We start from the raw sequence: 24,045 nt of genomic DNA, 5'->3' as shown, positions 1-24,045 counted from the left end.
CTTGTGGTATGTTGTGGCTTGCAGCGTGTGCCGAGGGCCGCTATGGGCCTGACTGTGCCATGAACTGCACTTGTGTCAACGATGCCAAGTGTGACCCCTCCACTGGAGACTGCATCTGCCTTCCTGGTAAGTATGGCTTGTGTCCTCATCCTGAGAATCTATAATAAATACCCATTATTCAGAATGATCCTTTCTCTGTCAACAGTAGACTTCCTGCCATCTACAGTCGCCGTTTGATGGTTGAAGACATATCTGTTATATATCGAGGTCTCAACGAGTGACTAACAGTCCCATAATAAGGTAGGATGTACCGTGGGTGTGGTAACGCGTCACTCCTGCCAGTCCTCGTGTGACGCCTCCTACAACCCTGGGCCACACAGCACCAAGCACATACACCAGCGGCCAGCCTTCAGATGTGACGTCATAATCTTGTCTATGTCACTCACTCAGCACAACTTTCCCTCCAACTTTCTGATTGTCATCTTGTTTAGCTTCAGCTGTGTCTGCGAAATTTGCCGGTTTCAACTCTAATTTCTTTCCTTGTTTCCATTTACTTTCCTTGGTGGGCAAGAGGCGCTATGATTGTTAACCTCTGACTCATCTCTAATCTCTCATCTAATCCCCAGCTGTCAATCATCGACGAGTTATAATCATTGTTGTGATTAACAAAGACATCAGCAGAGTTTTTTCTTCTCTCTTGCCCTTGAGGATGGCGAGGGGCGTCGTGTTCGGAGCCTTGCCCTGAAGGATTCTGGGGTTCGGAATGTCGGCACCACTGCAGCTGTGTGGCTGATGCCTCGTGTGACCCGGCCACCGGCGCCTGCATCTGTCCCCCGGGAAGACACGGACACCAATGCTTGAAGAGTGAGTCTTGAGGGCATCCACCGCTCCCCACACCACTAACTACCGTATGTTTTGCCCCAACTTTGTAACACACACGGGGACGTAAGGTCCACGTCACTCGGGGTAACAAACACGTTTGTTTCAGCCTCGTTATTGATAACCAATACCGTAGTCCACTGTGTCTTTACCTACAACCAGATGTGGCCTTCCTTGTTACTAAACGTTTAAACCAGACCCTGGGAGTGAGGCTTCCCTGTGTGAGGTCTGCCTCCCTCGTGTGCCTGACACTTGTCTCCCCTGCAGAGTGCTCGGCTGATCGCTGGGGGGACAACTGTCAACACATGTGTCCCTGCCACAACGGAGGCACATGTGACAGGGCGTCTGGAAAGTGTATCTGTCCCCCGGGTTACACGGGTGCCACCTGCCAGGACAAGTGTCCTCCAGGAAGCTATGGTGCCATGTGTCTCCACACCTGCAACTGCCACCAAAACGCCACCTGCCAACACGACACCGGTGCCTGCATCTGTCCTCCAGGCTACACAGGCGCCACCTGCCAAATAGGTCAGTCACCCCAACCACCCTGCCTGCTGGTAATTCATGATATAAGGTCAATATCGTTTACCTCTCCATCATGAGATTAAGTTTGTGTTATACATTAAAAATGGTTTGTTTCCATATCTTCCTGCTGTTGCTGCTGCTTCTGCTGCTGGCGTCGCTGACAACTGCTGGTGGGCGTCGCAGCCTGCCAGGCCGGGCGGTATGGTCCCGGGTGTCAGCATGAGTGCAGGTGTCATCATGGCGGCCACTGTGACTCGGTCAGCGGTAACTGCACGTGTGCCCCGGGCTGGCGGGGCAAACACTGCCAGAAACCCTGCCACCAAGGTCAGTCTGAGCCACTCTCACCACCACCACCACCACGCTGGCCAGGTCCAGTGGTGGCCGGCAACACACACTGGGAGGCCAACATCAGTAACCACAACAACTGTAGAACACATCAACACATCAACTCAGGCCTCGCTAGACTTGTGCACATACCTCACTGATGGGCCCAGGCTGCCCAGTAATGATGTCATAGTATTTACAGTACATCACTATACTTGATTTACCATGCTATACCTCGTGAACATGTGCATGATATATCTCATGAACATGTGCATGATATATCTCATGAACATGTGCATGATATATCTCATGAACATGTGCATGATATATCTCATGAACATGTGCATGATATATCTCATGAACATGTGCATGATATATCTCATGAACATGTGCATGATATATCTCATGAACATGTGCATGATATATCTCATGAACATGTGCATGATATATCTCATGAACATGTGCATGATATATCTCATGAACATGTGCATGATATATCTCATGAACATGTGCATGATATATCTCATGAACATGTGCATGATATATCTCATGAACATGTGCATGATATATCTCATGAACATGTGCATGATATATCTCATGAACATGTGCATGATATATCTCATGAACATGTGCATGATATATCTCATGAACATGTGCATGATATATCTCATGAACATGTGCATGATATATCTCATGAACATGTGCATGATATATCTCATGAACATGTGCATGATATATCTCATGAACATGTGCATGATATATCTCATGAACATGTGCATGATATATCTCATGAACATGTGCATGATATATCTCATGAACATGTGCATGATATATCTCATGAACATGTGCATGATATATCTCATGAACATGTGCATGATATATCTCATGAACATGTGCATGATATATCTCATGAACATGTGCATGATATATCTCATGAACATGTGCATGATATATCTCATGAACATGTGCATGATATATCTCATGAACATGTGCATGATATATCTCATGAACATGTGCATGATATATCTCATGAACATGTGCATGATATATCTCATGAACATGTGCATGATATATCTCATGAACATGTGCATGATATATCTCATGAACATGTGCATGATATATCTCATGAACATGTGCATGATATATCTCATGAACATGTGCATGATATATCTCATGAACATGTGCATGATATATCTCATGAACATGTGCATGATATATCTCATGAACATGTGCATGATATATCTCATGAACATGTGCATGATATATCTCATGAACATGTGCATGATATATCTCATGAACATGTGCATGATATATCTCATGAACATGTGCATGATATATCTCATGAACATGTGCATGATATATCTCATGAACATGTGCATGATATATCTCATGAACATGTGCATGATATATCTCATGAACATGTGCATGATATATCTCATGAACATGTGCATGATATATCTCATGAACATGTGCATGATATATCTCATGAACATGTGCATGATATATCTCATGAACATGTGCATGATATATCTCATGAACATGTGCATGATATATCTCATGAACATGTGCATGATATATCTCATGAACATGTGCATGATATATCTCATGAACATGTGCATGATATATCTCATGAACATGTGCATGATATATCTCATGAACATGTGCATGATATATCTCATGAACATGTGCATGATATATCTCATGAACATGTGCATGATATATCTCATGAACATGTGCATGATATATCTCATGAACATGTGCATGATATATCTCATGAACATGTGCATGATATATCTCATGAACATGTGCATGATGTAACTTATGAACACGTGCTTCGTACGTATGTTCTTCATATGAATCATATTCTGAAAATATGAAACAGTGCCTCTAAACCTGCCACTAGTCACTATGTTGGTTGGCGAAGCGACTGTTGAGGTAGGATATGACCTGTGAGTGTGTTGCAGGGTCGTGGGGCAGAAACTGTAGCAGTGTGTGTGACTGTGAGCAGGGCGCCACCTGTGACCCAGCGACCGGCAGGTGCCACTGCCCGCCCGGCTACACCGGCGACAGGTGCCAGACAGGTCAGTCTCACACCCCCTCCACCAGCACCCACACACTCCTGCTGTGTTCCCCACATGTAATGCCACACTGTTCCCAGTCTCTGATTCCGGAACAAAGCTTCAGATGAAAATACCGCTATGTGTACACGAATGCTTCCCTCCACACACACTACATGCCTTGATAACTCGACGTGTTCTAACCCTTCCTCCCCGTGCAGTGTGTACGGCTGGGTTCTACGGTGAGGAGTGTAACCAGCGGTGCATGTGCGGGCCGGACGAGCCGTGTGACCACACGACGGGCGCTTGCACATGTCCCCCCGGTCGTCGTGGTGACCAGTGTCAACTGTGTGAGTCGACAAAGTCCTGAGCTGCCGCTCCAGGCAGTCCCCAGGCTCAGGCCAACCCTCCTGGGGGGTTCCCAGGCTCAGGGGCAAACCTCATGGGATCCCTAGGCTCCAGGGCAACCCTCCTGGGTGTCCTATTTTCTTAGATATCAAGTCAAAACTTCAGAATATAAAAGCAAATTTATGAATACAGAAAGATTCATAAGAAGTCAAATAGTTCACAGATGATAAAAGACTTGTGAACAATGAATGATATATATATATATATATATATATATATATATATATATATATATATATATATATACATATATATATATTTTTTGCTTTGTCGCTGTCTCCCGCGTTTGCAAGGTAGCGCAAGGAAACAGACGAAAGATATGGCCCAACCCACCCCCATACACATGTACATACATACGTCCACACACGCAAATATACATACCTACACAGCTTTCCATGGTTTACCCCAGACGCTTCACATGCCTTGATTCAATCCACTGACAGCACGTCAACCCCGGTATACCACATCGCTCCAATTCACTCTATTCCTTGCCCTCCTTTCACCCTCCTGCATGTTCAGGCCCCGATCACACAAAATCTTTTTCACTCCATCTTTCCACCTCCAATTTGGTCTCCCTCTTCTCCTCGTTCCCTCCACCTCCGACACATATATCCTCTTGGTCAATCTTTCCTCACTCATTCTCTCCATGTGCCCGAACCATTTCAAAACACCCTCTTCTGCTCTCTCAACCACGCTCTTTTTATTTCCACGCATCTCTCTTACCCTTACGTTACTTACTCGATCAAACCACCTCACACTACACATTGTCCTCAAACATCTCATTTCCAGCACATCCATCCTCCTGCGCACAACTCTATCCATAGCCCATGCCTCGCAACCATACAACATTGTTGGAACCACTATTCCTTCAAACATACCCATTTTTGCTTTCCGAGATAATGTTCTCGACTTCACACATTCTTCAAGGCTCCCAGAATTTTCGCCCCCTCCCCCACCCTATGATCCACTTCCGCTTCCATGGTTCCATCCGCTGCCAGATCCACTCCCAGATATCTAAAACACTTCACTTCCTCCAGTTTTTCTCCATTCAAACTCGCCTCCCAATTGACTTGACCCTCAACCCTACTGTACCTAATAACCTTGCTCTTATTCACATTTACTCTTAACTTTCTTCTTTCACACTTTACCAAACTCAGTCACCAGCTTCTGCAGTTTCTCACATGAATCAGCCACCAGCGCTGTATCATCAGCGAACAACAACTGACTCACTTCCCAAGCTCTCTCATCCCCAACAGACTTCATACTTGCCCCTCTTTCCAAAACTCTTGCATTCACCTCCCTAACAACCCCATCCATAAACAAATTAAACAACCATGGAGACATCACACACCCCTGCCGCAAACCTACATTCACTGAGAACCAATCACTTTCCTCTCTTCCTACACGTACACATGCCTTACATCCTTGATAAAAACTTTTCACTGCTTCTAACAACTTGCCTCCCACACCATATATTCTTAATACCTTCCACAGAACATCTCTATCAACTCTATCATATGCCTTCTCCAGATCCATAAATGCTACATACAAATCCATTTGCTTTTCTAAGTATTTCTCACATACATTCTTCAAAGCAAACACCTGATCCACACATCCTCTACCACTTCTGAAACCACACTGCTCTTCCCCAATCTGATGCTCTGTACATGCCTTCACCCTCTCAACAATATCCTCCCATATAATTTACCAGGAATACTCAACAAACTTATACCTCTGTAATTTGAGCACTCACTCTTATCTTATATATATATATATATATATATATATATATATATATATATATATATATATATATATATATATATATATTTTTTTTTTTTTTAAACTATTCGCCATTTCCTGCATTAGCGAGGTAGCGTTAAGAACAGAGAACTGGGCCACTGAGGGAATATCCTCACCTGGCCCCCTTCTCTGTTCCTTCTTTTGGAAAATTAAAAAAAAAAAAATTGAGAGGGGAGGATTTCCAGCCCCCCGCTCCCTCCCCTTTTAGTCGCCTTCTACGACACGCAGGGAATACATGGGAAGTATTCTTTCTCCCCTATCCCCAGGGATAATATATATATATATATATATATATATATATATATATATATATATATATATATATATATATATATATATAATGAAATTGAGTGGGAGATGTATAAAAGAAAGAGACAGGAGGTCAAGAGAAAGGTGCAAGAGGTGAAAAAAAGGGCAAATGAGAGTTGGGGTGAGAGAGTATCATTAAATTTTAGGGAGAATAAAAAGATGTTCTGGAAGGAGGTAAATAAAGTGCGTAAGACAAGGGAGCAAATGGGAACTTCAGTGAAGGGCGCAAATGGGGAGGTGATAACAAGTAGTGGTGATGTGAGAAGGAGATGGAGTGAGTATTTTGAAGGTTTGTTGAATGTGTTTGATGATAGAGTGGCAGATATAGGGTGTTTTGGTCGAGGTGGTGTGCATAGTGAGAGGGTTAGGGAAGATGATTTGGTAAACAGAGAAGAGGTAGTAAAAGCTTTGCGGAAGATGAAAGCCGGCAAGGCAGCAGGTTTGGATGGTATTGCAGTGGAATTTATTAAAAAAGGGGGTGACTGTATTGTTGACTGGTTGGTAAGGTTATTTAATGTATGTATGACTCATGGTGAGGTGCCTGAGGATTGGCGGAATGCGTGCATAGTGCCATTGTACAAAGACAACGGGGATAAGAGTAAGTGCTCAAATTACAGAGGTATAAGTTTGTTGAGTATTCCTGGTAAATTATATGGGAGGATATTGATTGAGAGGGTGAAGGCATGTACAGAGCATCAGATTGGGGAAGAGCAGTGTGGTTTCAGAAGTGGTAGAGGATGTGTGGATCAGGTGTTTGCTTTGAAGAATGTATGTGAGAAATACTTAGAAAAGCAAATGGATTTGTATGTAGCATTTATGGATCTGGAGAAGGCATATGATAGAGTTGATAGAGATGCTCTGTGGAAGGTATTAAGAATATATGGTGTGGGAGGCAAGTTGTTAGAAGCAGTGAAAAGTTTTTATCAAGGATGTAAGGCATGTGTACGTGTAGGAAGAGAGGAAAGTGATTGGTTCTCAGTGAATGTAGGTTTGTGGCAGGGGTGTGTGATGTCTCCATGGTTGTTTAATTTGTTTATGGATGGGGTTGTTAGGGAGGTGAATGCAAGAGTTTTGGAAAGAGGGGCAAGTATGAAGTCTGTTGGGGATGAGAGAGCTTGGGAAGTGAGTCAGTTGTTGTTCGCTGATGATACAGCGCTGGTGGCTGATTCATGTGAGAAACTGCAGAAGCTGGTGACTGAGTTTGGTAAAGTGTGTGAAAGAAGAAAGTTAAGAGTAAATGTGAATAAGAGCAAGGTTATTAGGTACAGTAGGGTTGAGGGTCAAGTCAATTGGGAGGTGAGTTTGAATGGAGAAAAACTGGAGGAAGTGAAGTGTTTTAGATATCTGGGAGTGGATCTGGCAGCGGATGGAACCATGGAAGCGGAAGTGGATCATAGGGTGGGGGAGGGGGCGAAAATTCTGGGAGCCTTGAAGAATATGTGGAAGTCGAGAACATTATCTCGGAAAGCAAAAATGGGTATGTTTGAAGGAATAGTGGTTCCAACAATGTTGTACGGTTGCGAGACGTGGGCTATGGATAGAGTTGTGCGCAGGAGGATGGATGTGCTGGAAATGAGATGTTTGAGGACAATATGTGGTATGAGGTGGTTTGATCGAGTAAGTAACGTAAGGGTAAGAGAGGTGTGTGGAAATAAAAAGAGCGTGGTTGAGAGAGCAGAAGAGGGTGTTTTGAAATGGTTCGGGCACATGGAGAGAATGAGTGAGGAAAGATTGACCAAGAGAATATATGTGTCGGAGGTGGAGGGAACGAGGAGAAGAGGGAGACCAAATTGGAGGTGGAAAGATGGAGTGAAAAAGATTTTGTGTGATCGGGGCCTGAACATGCAGGAGGGTGAAAGGAGGGCAAGGAATAGAGTGAATTGGAGCGATGTGGTATACCGGGGTTGACGTGCTGTCAGTGGATTGAATCAAGGCATGTGAGGCGTCTGGGGTAAACCATGGAAAGCTGTGTAGGTATGTATATTTGCGTGTGTGGACGTATGTATATACATGTGTATGGGGGTGGGTTGGGCCATTTCTTTCGTCTGTTTCCTTGCGCTACCTCGCAAACGCGGGAGACAGCGACAAAGCAAAAAAAAAAAAAAAATATATATATATATATATATATATATATATATATATATATATATATATATATATATATATATATATATATCATAGACATATAGGTTATAAACAGACAGGTTATATCATTAGAAAAATGTTATACCACAGACAAGATTGTATCCCAGATATGATTTTATCATGGCCAGGTTATATCATCAACTGATCTGAGTGTTAGTAACACATGTGCATGGTAATAGAGTAGGGTAGTTCGCTGTTTCCTCTGATTACCCCATAACTGAGTGAATCATTATGGTTACATGTAACCCAAGGTCATGTGTTACGTGTGACCCAAGATCATGTGTTAAGTGTGACCCAAGATCATGTGTTAAGTGTGATGCAAGATATGTGTTATGTGTTATGCAAGATCATGTGTTATATGTGATGCAAAATCATATGTTACGTGTGATCCAAGATGATCATGTGTAGGACTTACTGGCTGTGTGTGGCACCCGGCAGACTGTGAGATGGGCCGGTGGGGCCAGGGGTGTGAGGAGGAATGCCAGTGCCCGGAGAAGGCCCTCTGCCACCCTGTTACCGGTAACTGCTACTGCCCACCTGGCTTACGAGGACGGAACTGTCGCTTGCGCTGCCCGAAAGAACGCTACGGTGTCGGCTGCAAACAGGTGAGAGAGAGAGAGAGAGAGAGAGAGAGAGAGAGAGAGAGAGAGAGTACTGTACGAGTACTTATCAAGAGACATAACCATAATTGCAGGGCTCATATCACATCTTGCTTGATGTATAAGCATAAACCAGTCCTCTCAGCTGCTGCCAGCATTACATGATTGTCTATTCTCGCTTCATCTGGGATTGATTTTGACCATGTGTCAAGTTTTCTTTTAAATGTTTGTGCCATAGTTTCGGGCATGTTTCTTGTTTCTCCAAGAAGTACATTGAATAACAGATTAATGATTGCTTTCGTAAAACTTCATTTAAATTACTGATGATAAAAAGAACTTCCTCCAGGTTACTTCATCATTTGGTTTTGGGTTATGTGGTGGTCATTATGAACTGACATGAAGGGTAATCCTCATCATGTTGCATCTTAAATGTTACCTATGATTGTCCTGTAGTACCTGTATCATGTTACATCTTATCTGTTACCTGTGATTGTCCTGTAGTACCTGTATCACATTACATCTTATCTGTTACCTGTGATTGTCCTGTAGTAACTGTATCTCTTGTTGTTGCACATTACAGAAATGCCAGTGTGACAATGGAGGTGCCTGCGACCCAGTCACGGGACAATGCCAGTGTCCCCCAGGTTACTTCGGACCCACCTGTCTCCATCCCTGCTTTACCTACTCCCAGGAGACACAGTGCAATCAGGTGAGGTGTTCCCTGTTCAAGTGAGGTGTTCCCTGGCCAGGTGAGATGTTCCCTGGCCAGGTGAGTTGTTCCCTGGCCAGGTGAACTGTACAGAAACTATGTGAAGTTACCATAGCAATGTGAGGTATGTTGGACGAAGGTGAAGTTAGAGCTATAGAAGATGATACAGTTGGCTGGTGTGTGCCGGAGCTAGGTGAAGATGCCATACCTAGCAGAGGTTTGATATAATTAGGTGAGTATATAGTAGCCTGGTGAGGGTGTAGAGTAGCCGGGTGTAGTGTAGCCAGGTAAGGCATAATGTAATCAGGGAATGTATTACTGCAGTACTTTGTGGAACAATTCAAATGTGAAAAATGATTATATAAACGACACTCATTGGTAAATGGTGTTATAAGATAGTGGTATTCACACTGAGGAAGCTACGGAACCCAACCAGTGAAAGATGTATCGCTGAGTGCTCTGCCTCAGGAGGCACCAACAGGCACTCCTTACAGCTTCATCAGGAGTGGCTAGGGACTTTGGTCTGCTAGTATACCATTCCTGCCACTGCTGCTTCCACTGTTGCTGACATTTCCTTGTTGATGTGTGGCAGACATGTGAGTGTGAGCACGGGGGCGTGTGTAGCGGGTCTGGGGAGTGCAGCTGCCCCTCGGGTTACACTGGACCTCGCTGCCAGACAACCTGCTCCAACAACACATGGGGCCTCAACTGTACCAACGAGTGCCGCTGCCAGAACGATGCCGTCTGTCACCCAGGTGAGTGAGTCTCATGATGTGTATTGCCTGGCGCTGGTGGGAGTAGTAACTTTTATGTCAAAGGCTCCAGTCGAAACCAGTGATCCTCAGCCTAGCCAGATAATAAGTTGAAAATTTATGAAAAGTCTTGACAGGGAAAAGGAGAAAAAGAAAGGAATGATTCTAACCTATGAATTTCACACGACATGAAAAAATTGTGTTTTGAAAAGTGGCATGTCGTCATTACTGTGGATGAGGCATAATAGATTAACATAGAAAATTACAGATGACTTGCTTAAGGTATAGAGTTCCAAGATTTACTGGTGAAGGGGAAGAAACAGTTACCACAACAGCAAACTCCAGGGCTACTAATGCCCACACAGTAATTATCTGATGCATTGGCTTGCTTAGTATAACGTGATCCAACCAATAGCAGAGGTATTAAAGTAGTCAGCTCTCGGGAGCAGAGGCCATCTCAAATATCAATATGATAAGGGTAGAATCAACAGCGCAGCATAGAGAAAATGGGTCATATCTTGAGGTAAAACTAGTTGTGAATGAAAATCAGATTGGTTGAGGATGGACCCTTGAATACTTACATAGATCTGGAACTGTTTCATACCCAAGTACATATCAACCCTTTCTATAACTAGAGCATCTAGCTCAGGGGATAACACACACATATCCAGTAGTTGTCTGTGTAAATACATAACCTTTGTGGTAGTAAGCATGATATTTAGATCATTTCTGTTGACGAGTGTAGGTGCACAGATTCTTGTGTAAGTGTAGGTCCATAGCTTTCTAGTGTAAATAAGTATGTAGCTGTGCTCACATCTTATATGTAGGTATATGTCCATCTGGGATTAGGTTCTTTCTAACAGTAAAATATTTGATATTCAAATATGATGTGCGATATCAAGTACCTCAGACCTATTAGCGAGTTTAACTGGTGAGCTTCTCTCAAGAGCCAGATTGGATCACTGCTGTTGCGAGACACATAGTCCTCGTACATAGACGCAGGTAAGTATCCAATCCTCATGGGTGGGTCAGGTGACATGTGTACATCTTGTGTTAAGAAAAGTCAGTGAGGGGCAGTGAGAACCCCTGGCTAGTAATTCATCAAGGCAATACCATGATCTTTGCTCATTAAGAATCGACAGGTATTACAACAAACTTCATGACCCACACCTCATACACTGTGGTATGATTTTATACTCGCTCTCCACAAGAGAAAAACTTACCTTGAATTCAGACAAAAACTCTAACCACGAGATTAGTCCCTCACCTCGCCTCACCTACCCACACAGATCAGGCCTCTTGGCTGTAGGACTCTTGCCCATTTCCCTGCTTAAGAGGGAAACTGGGACTTCCTGTTAATCTTTCTCAGCTATGTGGAGTGGAACCCATGGCGTGTCTAGCTCGGGAGGGGTACAGCCCGGCTACCAACACACCAAAGTCATGACTAACATGTTTTTGTTCCCTCCAGCTACGGGTGAGTGCCAGTGTGCACTAGGGTGGACGGGAGAGCACTGTGACCAGGCATGCCCACCTGGCCGTTATGGGCCAGACTGCAGTTTGGACTGCGCTTGTCATGGCAACAACACTTGTGATCGTTTCTCAGGCTGCTGTGAGTGTGGTCCTGGGCGCTACGGCCGCTACTGTGAGCTGGGTTAGTGGCACAGGCACATCTGCCATCCGTCATCAGTAGATACTCTCCGCAACAATGTAATCTGATACATATTCCAATGATGAACTCGACCGGGGTATGTTTATGGTTGGCTATAATTTGTTCTCCCTCTACAGAGAATATTGATGTTCAAATATAGAGACATTAATACAAAGAGGTTGTTGTCTTCACCAGAGTGTCCACCCGGGTTGTATGGCGAGTACTGCACAAGCTTATGTAAGTGTCAGAACGGCGCCACTTGCGACCCCAAGACCGGCCAGTGTCACTGTCTGCCTGGCTTCACTGGGGATACCTGTGCCGACACCTGTCCTCCAGGTGAGTAACCATGTAACACCTGCCGTACTCATCCACGTCTTAACCATGTAACACTTGCTGTACTCAGCCACATGCTAACCATGTAACGCCTGCCGTACTCAGCCACGTGCTAACCATGTAACACCTGCTGTACTCAGCCAAGTGCTAACCTTGCAACACCTGATGTACTCTCTCAGACGCTAACCGTGTAACACCTGCCATACTCAGCCATGTGCTAACCAGATAACACCTGCCGTACTCAGCCACATGCTAACCATGTAACATCTGCCATCCTCAGGTATGTGCTAACCATGTTCTTTATTCATTTCTGAAACATTTGCTGTCTCATATCTAACTTTCCCTCTGTACAACACCATCCTTCAACTTCTGTTCATCTTTTTCTTCTCTCTCAAACCAGGCTGCCCAAAGCTGCTTCCTTACTATCACATCTCCAGGTATAACCTCTGTCATCACTTTCATCCTGAGGTAGGTGACTGCGTTCACTGTAGCACAACAACACTTAGTGCTTGCCTCACGTATCTTGAGTCTCCCAACTTTCGAAACCATCATGTTCAAAATTTCTGCCTCCTGTATTGTTGATTTTATATTCCATGTATCTCCCCCTCCCCTCTTCCTCCATTTCAAACTATGCACACACCTTCTGCCATATATCATATCATAGAATATTGTTCTCTTCATATCCAAGCAGTGAAATCCTTTATGCAGAGAATTTCAAAAAAACTATAAGGATTACTTAGGCTCTACTGAGGATGATTCCCATGGAGTCGAAGCCCTTCTTTTACCTTTCTTGATAATCTGAAACGTATCACTAAACACCAAATGCAAGTTCCAGATTGCAATGACCAATCTTCCATCTTGTCCATTCTCTTTATCTCTGGCCTTCCAAACTAAACATAACATTTTCTTTCCCTTAGGGTTCTACAACCACCATATAATCTCATTCTTCCCAGCCAGGCAACCCACCTCCTATCCTTTCCCCCCAGCTGGGCAACCCACCTCCTAACCCCACTGCCTAGCTAAGCAACCCACCTCTTAGCCTTCCCCCCCAAGCTGGGCATACCCACCTCCTATTCCCCAACCCTCCGCTTGGTATACCCATTTCCTTCTAGCTGCAATGATCACACAGCAGAGGTTATCACGACTGGGGTGGAGTCTTACATTGCTTCTTCTACCAAATTATTCTCCCTCCAATCATGGTTTGATCTCTCATTCTCTAATGCCTGTTACATCAGGGACACAATGTATCGAGCCACTAAAACTTTTTCTTCTTCTGAATCCCATTCCACTTTCATGTTCGTAAAGGTGTTCATTTCATCAAGCCAAGCACATATTCATGAAAAAACTTCACTGATTTAACTCCTCCTAGTGAGTAATATTTGTGGTCTTCAATTTAAAGCATCTACACTAACTTCTGTAATTCAACCTTTCCTTCTCTTTTTCAACCTAATGAACCTATAGCTAACAATCCAACTGAAAAATCTCTACTTTTAGCACGTTATTTTCCTTTAATTTTACTTTGCACGATCACATGTCCACTCCTCCTCCATCACCTCCTCTCATTGGATGATGCCCTCTCCTTTGTCATGTGAAGTCTTCTTGAGTTCTTTCCCAGCTTTAAGTGGGCAAGAGATATGGCCCAAACTGCATACTTGTTTGGGTTCTATAGATGTGTGCCTCTGGTCCCTCCCTGCCTATTCCGTCTCTATCTAGAACCCCAAATTTTTCATCCCTCTTAGAAGCAAGCCTTATCAAGGAAGGAGACTGTGTTAACCCTTCCAACTACCACCCTACTGCTCTCGACTTCTATTGTTTCCAGAGTGTTTGAAATATTTCTGAGCTTATTTTCTTGATTACGTACATTTGTGTCCCCTTCTTTTAGATCAACAATACAGCTTTCATGGTGCAAGTTCTAATGATGATCATCTCTCTTATGTGATTTGCCTTTGATCCTTTTTGTTTCAGGGATCTTGGTGTATCTTTTGTCGTGGTCCTCAACATCTCTAAAGCATTTGACAGGTTTGATGCAAGACTTTCTTTTCTGAACTTCCTTCTTTTGACTTTTCTGCTTCTCTCTGTTCTCTAACACAAAGCTTCCTGTTTAGTCAGTTTGTCAGGCTAGTCTTGAACGACCAACTTCTCTCTCTTATCCCATGAAGAGCACTTCTGTCCTATCACCTGCTTCTATTCTTGTCTCCTTAAATAACCCTCTTCTTCCAACTTCTAACTTTCTTCACTCATTCATTCATATACTGATGATTACACACTATGTATTTCATCTAACTCTCCCTTCCCTCCTTACTGCAATATTCACTTTCTTGTATTGAATATATCTTTCTTTATTCAGAGCTGTGAAGCAGCTCCAAGTGGAGAAGCAATAATCTAGTTAAATTCAGTTGAGCTAAAACATAGTTTTTATCACTTTCTTAATGTCACTTTTTCCCTCTGTTCAATTTCAAAAGGCCACAAATCATTCCAGCTGTATCATAAACTTGCTGGGCATAACCATATCCCACACTTTATCCTGGAAACCCAGTATATTTTCACAAAATCTGATTCCCAAAAGCTAAGGTTGTTGTAGTATATGATAAGAGTCTTCCCAATCCGGAGTGCTATTCACATTTATGTAGTGTTTTTCCCTTCATCTCTTTTAACAAAATTAGATCAAAAGCCTTTCATCTCATAAATTTTCCAGGCATCACCTCCCTCCAACCATCTCTCTCTCTGTCATTCGTGATATTGCACCATTGTGTTGCTGCCCTTTCCCTACTCTCAAGGTATTATTTCAGCCACTGCTCTCATAAGCTGTCTGCACATGTCCCTGCCATCAAAAAATATTTCATGCAATTCAATTTCTACATTACATATTTTTCACCCTTGAAAATGATACTGCTATTGGTCTCTCAGGGCAAATAAAATTATCCATAATCATAAGCTAAAAAACAAAGAGGTAAGAAACAATAACAAGGATTAACAGAGAGACTGGTTTATAAGTCAGACTATAACCTTGTATGTACTTCAGACAGACAGGCTGGGCAACAACTTCATAAGACTGAGAAAATGTTGGACTATATGGTTCTTGTCTCCCCACAGGAACATTCGGTGCTGGGTGCCAGGAAGAGTGCCAGTGTGGGCCGTATCCATGCCGCAGGGACACCGGAGAGTGCCTGTGTCCACCAGGGTTCAAGGGCCTCTACTGCAATACTCGTAAGTCTCACTACAACAGTAATAAACATTACCATCTTCAAAGATCCACTTATCATCTGCTACATGAAATATTCTCACTGGAATTACAGTCTTGTTTTCTCATCTGAATTGGTGTTAAGGGGATTGATATCTTACACCCCTTCCATTACATCTGGCATCATGTCACTGTCCGCACATGGCCTTTACCAGGATATCTGCACAGTTCTGTTTCATTACCCTCTCTTAACCACCGTCTCAAATGTTATACCCATGCCTGTAGGTAGCCCCTGTGCTGCTTCTAGAAGCATATCATCCTCATCCCCATTGGAAAGTTTTCAGGGCAACCGATCCTCTTTAACTAACACTGCTGCACTGTTAATGACAAGGCTTTGAGTTAGTATACCCTCTTGCCAAGCTTTATCTCTCATCGAAAACTGTGTCCATTAATAAGTCTATAACAGCCTCCACACTCCGTTATACAACATATTGTGACTTTGTACATAAGTATGGGACTGGTAGCCTGGATTTGGACTTTAGGAGAAATGAAAATGCTTTAATCAAAGCTGATGACATATAGAGCCAGGCTCAAGACAACCCTCAACCTGTGGCCTCATTAACCAACAACACCAAATGCTCCTCAACGAAGTGCTTTTATTGGCTGGTTACTTAAGTCACAGGATCACAGGGCAAGCCTATAGTAGGATCATAGGACAGAACTGTAGCAGGATCACAGGGCAAGCCTATAGTAAGATTATAGAACAGGACTGTAGCAGGATCACAGGGCAGGCCTAGAGTAGGATCATAGGACAGGACCTTAACAAGATCACACGGCAGGCCTAGAGTAGGATCATAGGACTGGACTATAACAAGATCACAGATCAGGCCTATAGTAGGATCATAGGACAGGACTGTAGCAGGATCACAGGGCAGGCCTAGAGAAGGATCATAGGACAGGACTGTAGCAAGATCACAGAGCAGGCTTATAGTAGGATCACAGGACAGGACTGCAGCAGGATCACAGGGCAGACCTAGAGTAGGATCATAGTACAGGACTGTAGCAGGATCACAGGGCAGGCCTAGAGTAGGATTATAGGACAGGACTGTAGCAGGATCGCAGGGCAGGCCTATAGTAGGATCATAGGACAGGACTGTAGCAGGATCACAAGGCAGGCCTATAGTAGGATCTTTGTACAGTACTGTAGCAGGATCACAAAGCAGAAGTATGGTAGGATCACAGGGCAGGACCATAGCAGGAAGTCTCATCGTAGGTTTAGGGGGGCTGCTCTTCCTGCAGAGTTCCACTGATGGATGAGAAAAAAAAATAACATAATCAAACATTATTGCTACAATACCATACCTATATGAGCAAAAGAAAATGAGTCTTCTGGAGCAGCTCATTACTAAGATAGCTAAAGTTGTTATGATCCAAGAAATAAAAGCAAATCTGACATCTTAAAGCATGACCATATAACTTTAACGGAAGATGAAAGGCGGTAAGGCGGTGGGTTTGGATGATATTGCAGTAGAATTTATTATAAAAGGGGGTGACTTTGTTGTTGATTGGTTGGTAAGGGTATTCATTGTATGTATGGATCATGGTGAAGTGCCTGAGGATTGGCAGAATACATGCATAGTGCTATTGCACAAAGGCAAAGGGGATAAAGGTTAGTGTTGAAACTACAGAGGCATAAGTTTGTTGAGTATTCCTGGGGAAATCATATGGGAGGGTATTGACTGAGAGAGTAAAGGCATGTACAGAGCATCAGATTGGGAAGAGCAGTGTGGTTTTGGAAGTGGTAGAGGATGTGTGGATCAAGCTTTGCTTTGAAGAATGTCTGTGAGAAATACTCAGAAAAGCAGATGGATTTGTACATGTCATTTATGGATCTGGAAAAGGCATATGATAGGGTTGATAGAGATGCTTTGTCAAAGGTCTTGAGTATATGATGTGGGAGATAAGCTGCTAGAAGCAGTGAAAAGCTTTTGCCAAGTATGTAAGGCATGGGTACAAGTAGGAAGAGAGGAAAGTGATTGGTTCCCAGTGAATGTCAGTTTGCAGCAGGGATGTGTGATGCCTCCATGTTTAATTTGTTTATGGGTGGGGTGGTTAGGGAGGTAAATGGAAGAGTTTTGGAGCAAAAATGGGTACAAGTAGGAAGAGAGGAGAGTGATTGGTTCCCAGTGAATGTCGGTTTGCAGCAGGGATGCGTGAATTCCCCATGTTTAATTTGTTTATGGATGGGGTGGTTAGGGAGGTAAATGGAAGTTTTGGAGCAAAAATGGGTATGTTTGAAGGAATAGTAGTTCCAACAGTGTTATATGGTTGTGTGGCATGGGCTATAGATAGGGTTGTACGGAGAAGGGTGGATGTGTTGGAAATGAAATGTTTGAGGACAATATGTAGTGTGAGGTGGTTAGATCAAGTAAGTAATGAAAGGGTAAGAGAAATGTGTGGAAATAAAAAGAGTGTGGTTGAGAGAGCAGAAGAGGTTGTGTTGAAATGGTTTGGACATATGGAGAGAATGAGTGAGGAAAGATTGGCAAAGAGGATATATGTGTCAGAGGTGGAGGGAACAAGGAGAAACAGGAGACCAAATTGGAGGTGGAAGAATGGAATAAAAAAGATTTTAGGCGATTGGGGCCTAAACAAACAGGAGGGTGATAGGAGTGCAAGGAATAGAGTGAATTGGAAGGATGTAGTATACCGGGGTCGATGCGCTGTCACTGGACTGAACCAGGGCATGTAAAACGTCTGGGGTAAACCATGGGAAGGTCTGTAGGGCCTGGATGTGGATATATATAATTTTTTCGTACATACTTGCCATTTCCCGTGTTAGCAAGGTAGCTTGAAGAACAGAGGACTGATCTTAAGAGGGAATATCCTCACTTGGCCCCCTTCTCTGTTCCTTCTTTTGAAAAATTAAAAAGATGGGAGGGAAGCACCCCACTCCCTCCCTTTTTAGTCACCTTCTAAAAGGATGGGAGCTGGGGGCTGGAAATAGTCCCCCCCAGTTTTTACTTTTCCAAAAGAAGGAACAGAGAAGGGGGCTAAGTGAGGATTTTCCCTCTTAAGATCAGCCCCCTGTTCTTGATGCTACCTCATTAGTGCGGGAAATGGCAAATACATATGAAAGAAATAGAAAAATATATGTCCCTAAGGTAGGGGAGAAAGAATTCTACCTCCTTATTCCCTGCATGTCATAGAAGGCAACAAAAGGGGGTGAGAGCTGGGGGGCTGGAAAACCTCCTCATTTTGTATTTCAGTATCTAAAAGAAAAAACAAGAACAAGCCAGGTGGGGAGTGCTCATCCTCCTAGAAGGCTCAGGCTCGGGTGTTTGGATGTAACCAAGATGAGAAGAAAAGAGAGATAGGTAGTATGTTTGAGGAAAGAAACCTGGATGTTCTGGCCCTGAGTGAAACAAAGCTCAAGGGTAAAGGGTGAAGAATGGTTTGGAAATGATACATATGTATAACATGTATCCATAGTACTTATCTTAATCCTAACCATACCAATATATATTCCAGCATGTGGTCCGGGGAAGTACGGGCCAGGGTGCCATGAGGTGTGCGAGTGCCACAACGGTGGCACTTGTGACCCCGCTACAGGCCAGTGTACATGCCCTATAGGATGGCTTGGACCCAAGTGCCAGAAGAGAGACGGTCAGTAGTGTTTGTATCACCTCCTCCACCTCTCTCATACACACACCAACATAAACATCACTTCCTTAACAGACCAATGAACCATTAAGTACACATTACAGATATTTCATCATTCTCTCATACAAGACAAATTGTATTTTAGATTTATGTAACTGAACATGAATAAGTCTTGAGCAATTTCTCCATTCAACGTTTAAGAGCAGTCATGAATAAAATCTTAGGAGCTAATGGAATTTGCTGTTGAACTCAATACAATAATCTTTGCAATAAGAACAAAATAAGAGGTGTATGTCTCTGAAATCTGATGAACCAAAATCTGTCCTTACTCAGATGGTGGTAGCTAAGGTGATGACACTTGTCTTCCATTCCAGTACCACCCTACACAACTCATCCAGACCACCGGGACCGAGCTGACATCCCTGTGGAGGAGAGCTGATCACCTAGTCATGTACAGCTAAACATCCCCTGGACCACTGACAATACAGCAAGTACAGCTGAAGTCCCATGGAAAACAGTTAAGTGTCCCTTGGATGCCGGCTAAGTGCCAAATGGAGAACAGGTGAACCTCTTCTGGAGAATTTTTAGACCCCATGGAGCAGAGCTGAGCATCCCTTGTAAGACAGAGGTAATGGTCCTGTAGAAAACAGCTGAACGTCCTATGGACAACGGATCTCCCCATGAAGGACAGCTGAATATGCAGTGTAGAAGAGTTGAGTCTCTTGAAGCACATGAGAGCAGTGGGATAACAGTTTGTGTTGTGTCAAAGGTGAGCGGTCGAACCAAAGTGTTTTAAGTGTCCCACCAAAGCATTGCCTGGAACATGCCCTGTGTGAGGACATCCTCACCATGGCACCCTGGCATGAAGGAACACAGTCCCTGGGAAACATGAGTAATGACTCAACATGAGATGATGAATACTCAGTAGTTACAAGTAGTGATATATAAGCAACTTTATTTATTACCATGAATTGCCTTTTAGTGCTACCTCTACCATAGTGTGCAGCCTTGACAACAGTGTGTGTAAGGGACATCCATTGGGTTGAAGTATGTGACTGCCTGATTGCCCCAACTAGGTCACCAGCAAATATGACCTGAACATTAAGTTAAGTCAGAAGTGACCCAACAAGATGTGTCAATTGGTTGCTTATAGAGACCTCAGTGCCTGAATGTTGATGGCTCTAGAATATTTTTAAGTGAACCGAAGAGTATCCACTAACCTCTCTTCCTGTGTGTACTGTATGAGGGTTCAAGTCTCCCACTAGGAACAAAGTTCATACCTACATCATGATATAAGCTTGAATTCTCAGTTATGCAAACTTAACACCTTTAATTTGATATACTTTGAGGCCATTTATTCTCTAAAAAATTTGTTGAAGGATGTAATTATGGAATGACATTTCTTCCAGCCACAGCACATATCAAAGACTGCCTTTGTACAGCATCTGACCTGAGGGCCCCCTCCATAAGCAGCAGCACATGACTTGAGGGCCTCCCCTGTACAGTTGTAGCACAAGATCTGAAGGCTGCATCCACACATCACCAGCACCCAACTTTCACAATGACCTCATGAGCTAAGTATCATGGCCATAACAGTGATGGCTTTGTGTTAGAGGGCAGAAAGTATGAAGGTTCACCCTCAGGAACCTTCTAGCTGAGCCAAACACACACTTGCTGAGCTGAGTGCAAGAGGCCATCAGATATCTTAATGTTAGCTGAAAAAACTGGAGAGCCCACAGATACCATATTCCAGTGTTTGTTGTAGGTCACACATAATTTCCATGACCCAGCTAGGGTTCCACACCATCCACTGCAGAAAACAATGTGGACATTAAATCCTGTTGGTCGTTAAACCTCCAGGTTTTGTTGTAGAGTGTCTGATGGTTACATACTAGGCCATATTGTACCCTTTGATGCTGAAGTGAATGATGAGATGTCTACAGAACTACATGACAGCGATCTAATGTAAACAAAAACTACTTTGTGCACCTCCACCACCAGAGTTGGAAGCTTCATATGCCTCAAACATCAGTGCTAAAAGCTTTGCATGCCTCCATCACCAGAGCTGGAAGCTTCCCATGCCTCCATTACCAGTGATGGAAACTCTGTATGCCTCCAATACCAGTGCTAAAAGCATTACATGCATCCACTACCAGCACTGGAAACTTCGCATGCCCCCACCACCAAAGCTGGAAGCTTTGCAAACCCCCAACACTAGTGCTTGAAGCTTCATAGGCTTCCACCACCAGAGAGAGAAGCTTAACATGCCTCCACCAGTGCTTTCCATGCCTACAGCACCAGTGCCAGAAACTTTGTATACCTTTGACACCAGTATTGGAAGCATTGCATGCCTATACTACCAGTGCTGGGTGCATAACATGCCTCTATCCCCAATGCTGGAGGCATCACATGTTTCCACCACTAGTGGTAGAAGCATTGCATGCCTCCACCCCCAGTCCTAGAAGCAACTCATGCTTGAAACTACATCACACATATGCCAAAGACTCGTTCCATTGCAAAAACTGATGATTAGGCCATTGACCTTTGTATCTGGACTTCCACTAAGCAGATGTTCCTATAATATCGGAGAACAACAAAATGACATTTTTCACTGGTATAACCATTCATCCATTCATTACCACCATTTTTCTCTTCATACCCCTATATTACCAGGTATAACCTTTCTGCTTACCAGTAACATCTTTTCAAAAAACATATGAACCCAGCAGCCAGCCATTTCTATCCTATAAAGGAAATATGGGTGAATTATTGGCACTGTGCATGGTGGTTAAGTGTCGTGAATTTGGCAACATCCTCGACATGTCTACAGATAGACAATTTTTAAATGTTCTAGTGCAGTTTTGGCTCATCATAGGCACTCCTAAGTCGGTATGAACAATAACAAAGAAGATAACCTTTGCACCTTGACTAGCATATAAAATGGTTACTAAAGCCTAAGGTATATGTCTTTCACTCTTTGCTCATGATAGTTCAAAATTCTTAAGGAGAAATAGATATCAAGTCTCCAAAAAGTTTGTTTTTATATATCTGGGCAAAAAGTATTATTCTTCATCATGAGGCACAAAGTTTTAACATGAAAATATGATCCTTGAGTCGCCTTTGAACTGACCCTTAAGGGTCAAATCAAAGATAAGGCCATCATACCTGTGAATCATACAGTCAAGTTCAGGAGTCTGTCCCATCATGCTCAAGGGTCATACCAGGTTCTTGGAACCTCAACTCAGCACTGTTAGCTGAGGATAACAATCCCATCTAGTACTGTACTGTCAGTTGATAACACTTCCATCTAGTATTGCACCATCACCAGTAAACAACAAAACTTGCTATTTCTTGTCATGCAACAACAGGATGGTCTTCAGTAAGCCTCACACACAGACCAGTATGCAACAAACTTAATGCACTCATGATGATAAAGGCACATGGCAAGATGGCAAGTGATGGAACTTTAGGGTGTACTCTGTTTACATCACAGGAAGGCCTGAGTGTGATTGAGTAATACCACAGGGAGGTCTGGCTGTGGTTGAGTCACACCAAAGGGGAGGTCTTAGAGTGTGGTCAGTTCACACCTCAGGGAGGTCTTAGGGTGTGGTCAGTTCATGCCTCAGGGAGGTCTGAAGGTGTGGACACTACCAAGCTTTGCCTTGTCTGATATGCCGCCTCAACGTACTTAAGTTAGTAACTGTACAGTTTTTGGTGTGAATATTTATTATCCGGTACGTACCTGTTACTGCCTCACCAAATGAAGTCCAGACCTCATGCAGTGCTTAACAATAATAGTAATATGGAAAACCTCTCAAAATTAGTCTTAATAACAGAAAATTGCACATTTTCCTTTTACATGAAAAATTAGTTGAAATTTTTTGCAATGTCCAATAACAATTTAGGGATATAACAATTCAACAGGCATATTCAAGAAACTAATCCTTTTATTTCAATTCCAAACAAAATACACAGTATCCCTGTTGTACCAGATGTATATCATTGTTTACCTTTTAATGTCATTTATGTAGTTTTTATTGCTAACCATAATAAATGGAGTCATTTGCTGAGTGTTTATTGTATTATCCCTAGATCATCTGCCCACATGCTCTGACATCATTCAAGGAAAATGAATGGACATATATTATATCTGATTTTTTAGAGGAAAAAGTCCTTACCTGGCCCCCTTCTCTGTTCCTTCTTTTGGAAAAGTAAAAACAGGAGGGGAGGATTTCCAGCCCCCCCCCGTTCCCATCCCTTTTACAACACACAGGGAATATGTGGGAAGTATTCTTTCTCCCCTATCCCTGGGGATAATATTTGAACATATGCACAAATAAATAACAAACACCCTAACACATATGTAAGAATTATACATTTCTTCATACTATCTATCTATATTTCTCATGCCTGTTCCATTCTAGAACTCCCTCAAGGGGGTGGCCACAGCAAGAGTCCATAACTAGTGAATTCTAGTGTTGCTTCTTAGCCTTCATGCCTAACCCTTTAAGAGGCCAATGGTAAAGGGCAAGTCTAGCACAGTTTGCAAAGGCTCCTACCTAAAGTTCCTACTTACTACTTATACTTAATGCTCCTACCTACTACTATCCATTGCTCCCAGAATATTGCCAAATGGTAAGACTAGCGCATAGCACTCCCCAATCTATAGTCACAGTGAAAAATGTGTGAGTTTAGTGTTGTTATGTGTGACAA

The 24,045-nt window shown here is 43.2% G+C and overlaps 1 protein-coding gene across 3 annotated transcripts in view; it reads left to right on the top strand.

The window, feature by feature from the left end:
- LOC139761746 (uncharacterized) overlaps positions 1-23,399 on the top strand; it is a 112,127-nt gene extending 88,728 nt beyond the window's left edge. For all 3 annotated transcript variants that reach the window (XM_071686162.1, XM_071686160.1, XM_071686161.1), the window contains 14 exons: positions 25-126; positions 709-864; positions 1,147-1,404; positions 1,585-1,725; positions 3,690-3,806; positions 4,004-4,132; positions 8,886-9,052; positions 9,627-9,755; positions 10,348-10,510; positions 11,976-12,158; positions 12,351-12,491; positions 15,582-15,695; positions 19,201-19,335; positions 19,707-23,399. In XM_071686162.1, the coding sequence (XP_071542263.1) occupies positions 25-126; positions 709-864; positions 1,147-1,404; positions 1,585-1,725; positions 3,690-3,806; positions 4,004-4,132; positions 8,886-9,052; positions 9,627-9,755; positions 10,348-10,510; positions 11,976-12,158; positions 12,351-12,491; positions 15,582-15,695; positions 19,201-19,335; positions 19,707-19,771 (2,000 nt within the window). In that variant the 3' untranslated portion in view covers positions 19,772-23,399. The remainder of the gene's footprint in view (positions 1-24; positions 127-708; positions 865-1,146; positions 1,405-1,584; positions 1,726-3,689; positions 3,807-4,003; positions 4,133-8,885; positions 9,053-9,626; positions 9,756-10,347; positions 10,511-11,975; positions 12,159-12,350; positions 12,492-15,581; positions 15,696-19,200; positions 19,336-19,706) is intronic.
- The last annotated feature ends 646 nt before the right edge of the window (positions 23,400-24,045 follow it).

Source organism: Panulirus ornatus, chromosome 41, assembly GCF_036320965.1.
Source record: "Panulirus ornatus isolate Po-2019 chromosome 41, ASM3632096v1, whole genome shotgun sequence".
Lineage (NCBI taxonomy): Eukaryota > Metazoa > Arthropoda > Malacostraca > Decapoda > Palinuridae > Panulirus > Panulirus ornatus.
This window is presented reverse-complemented; position numbering and strand designations above follow the sequence as displayed.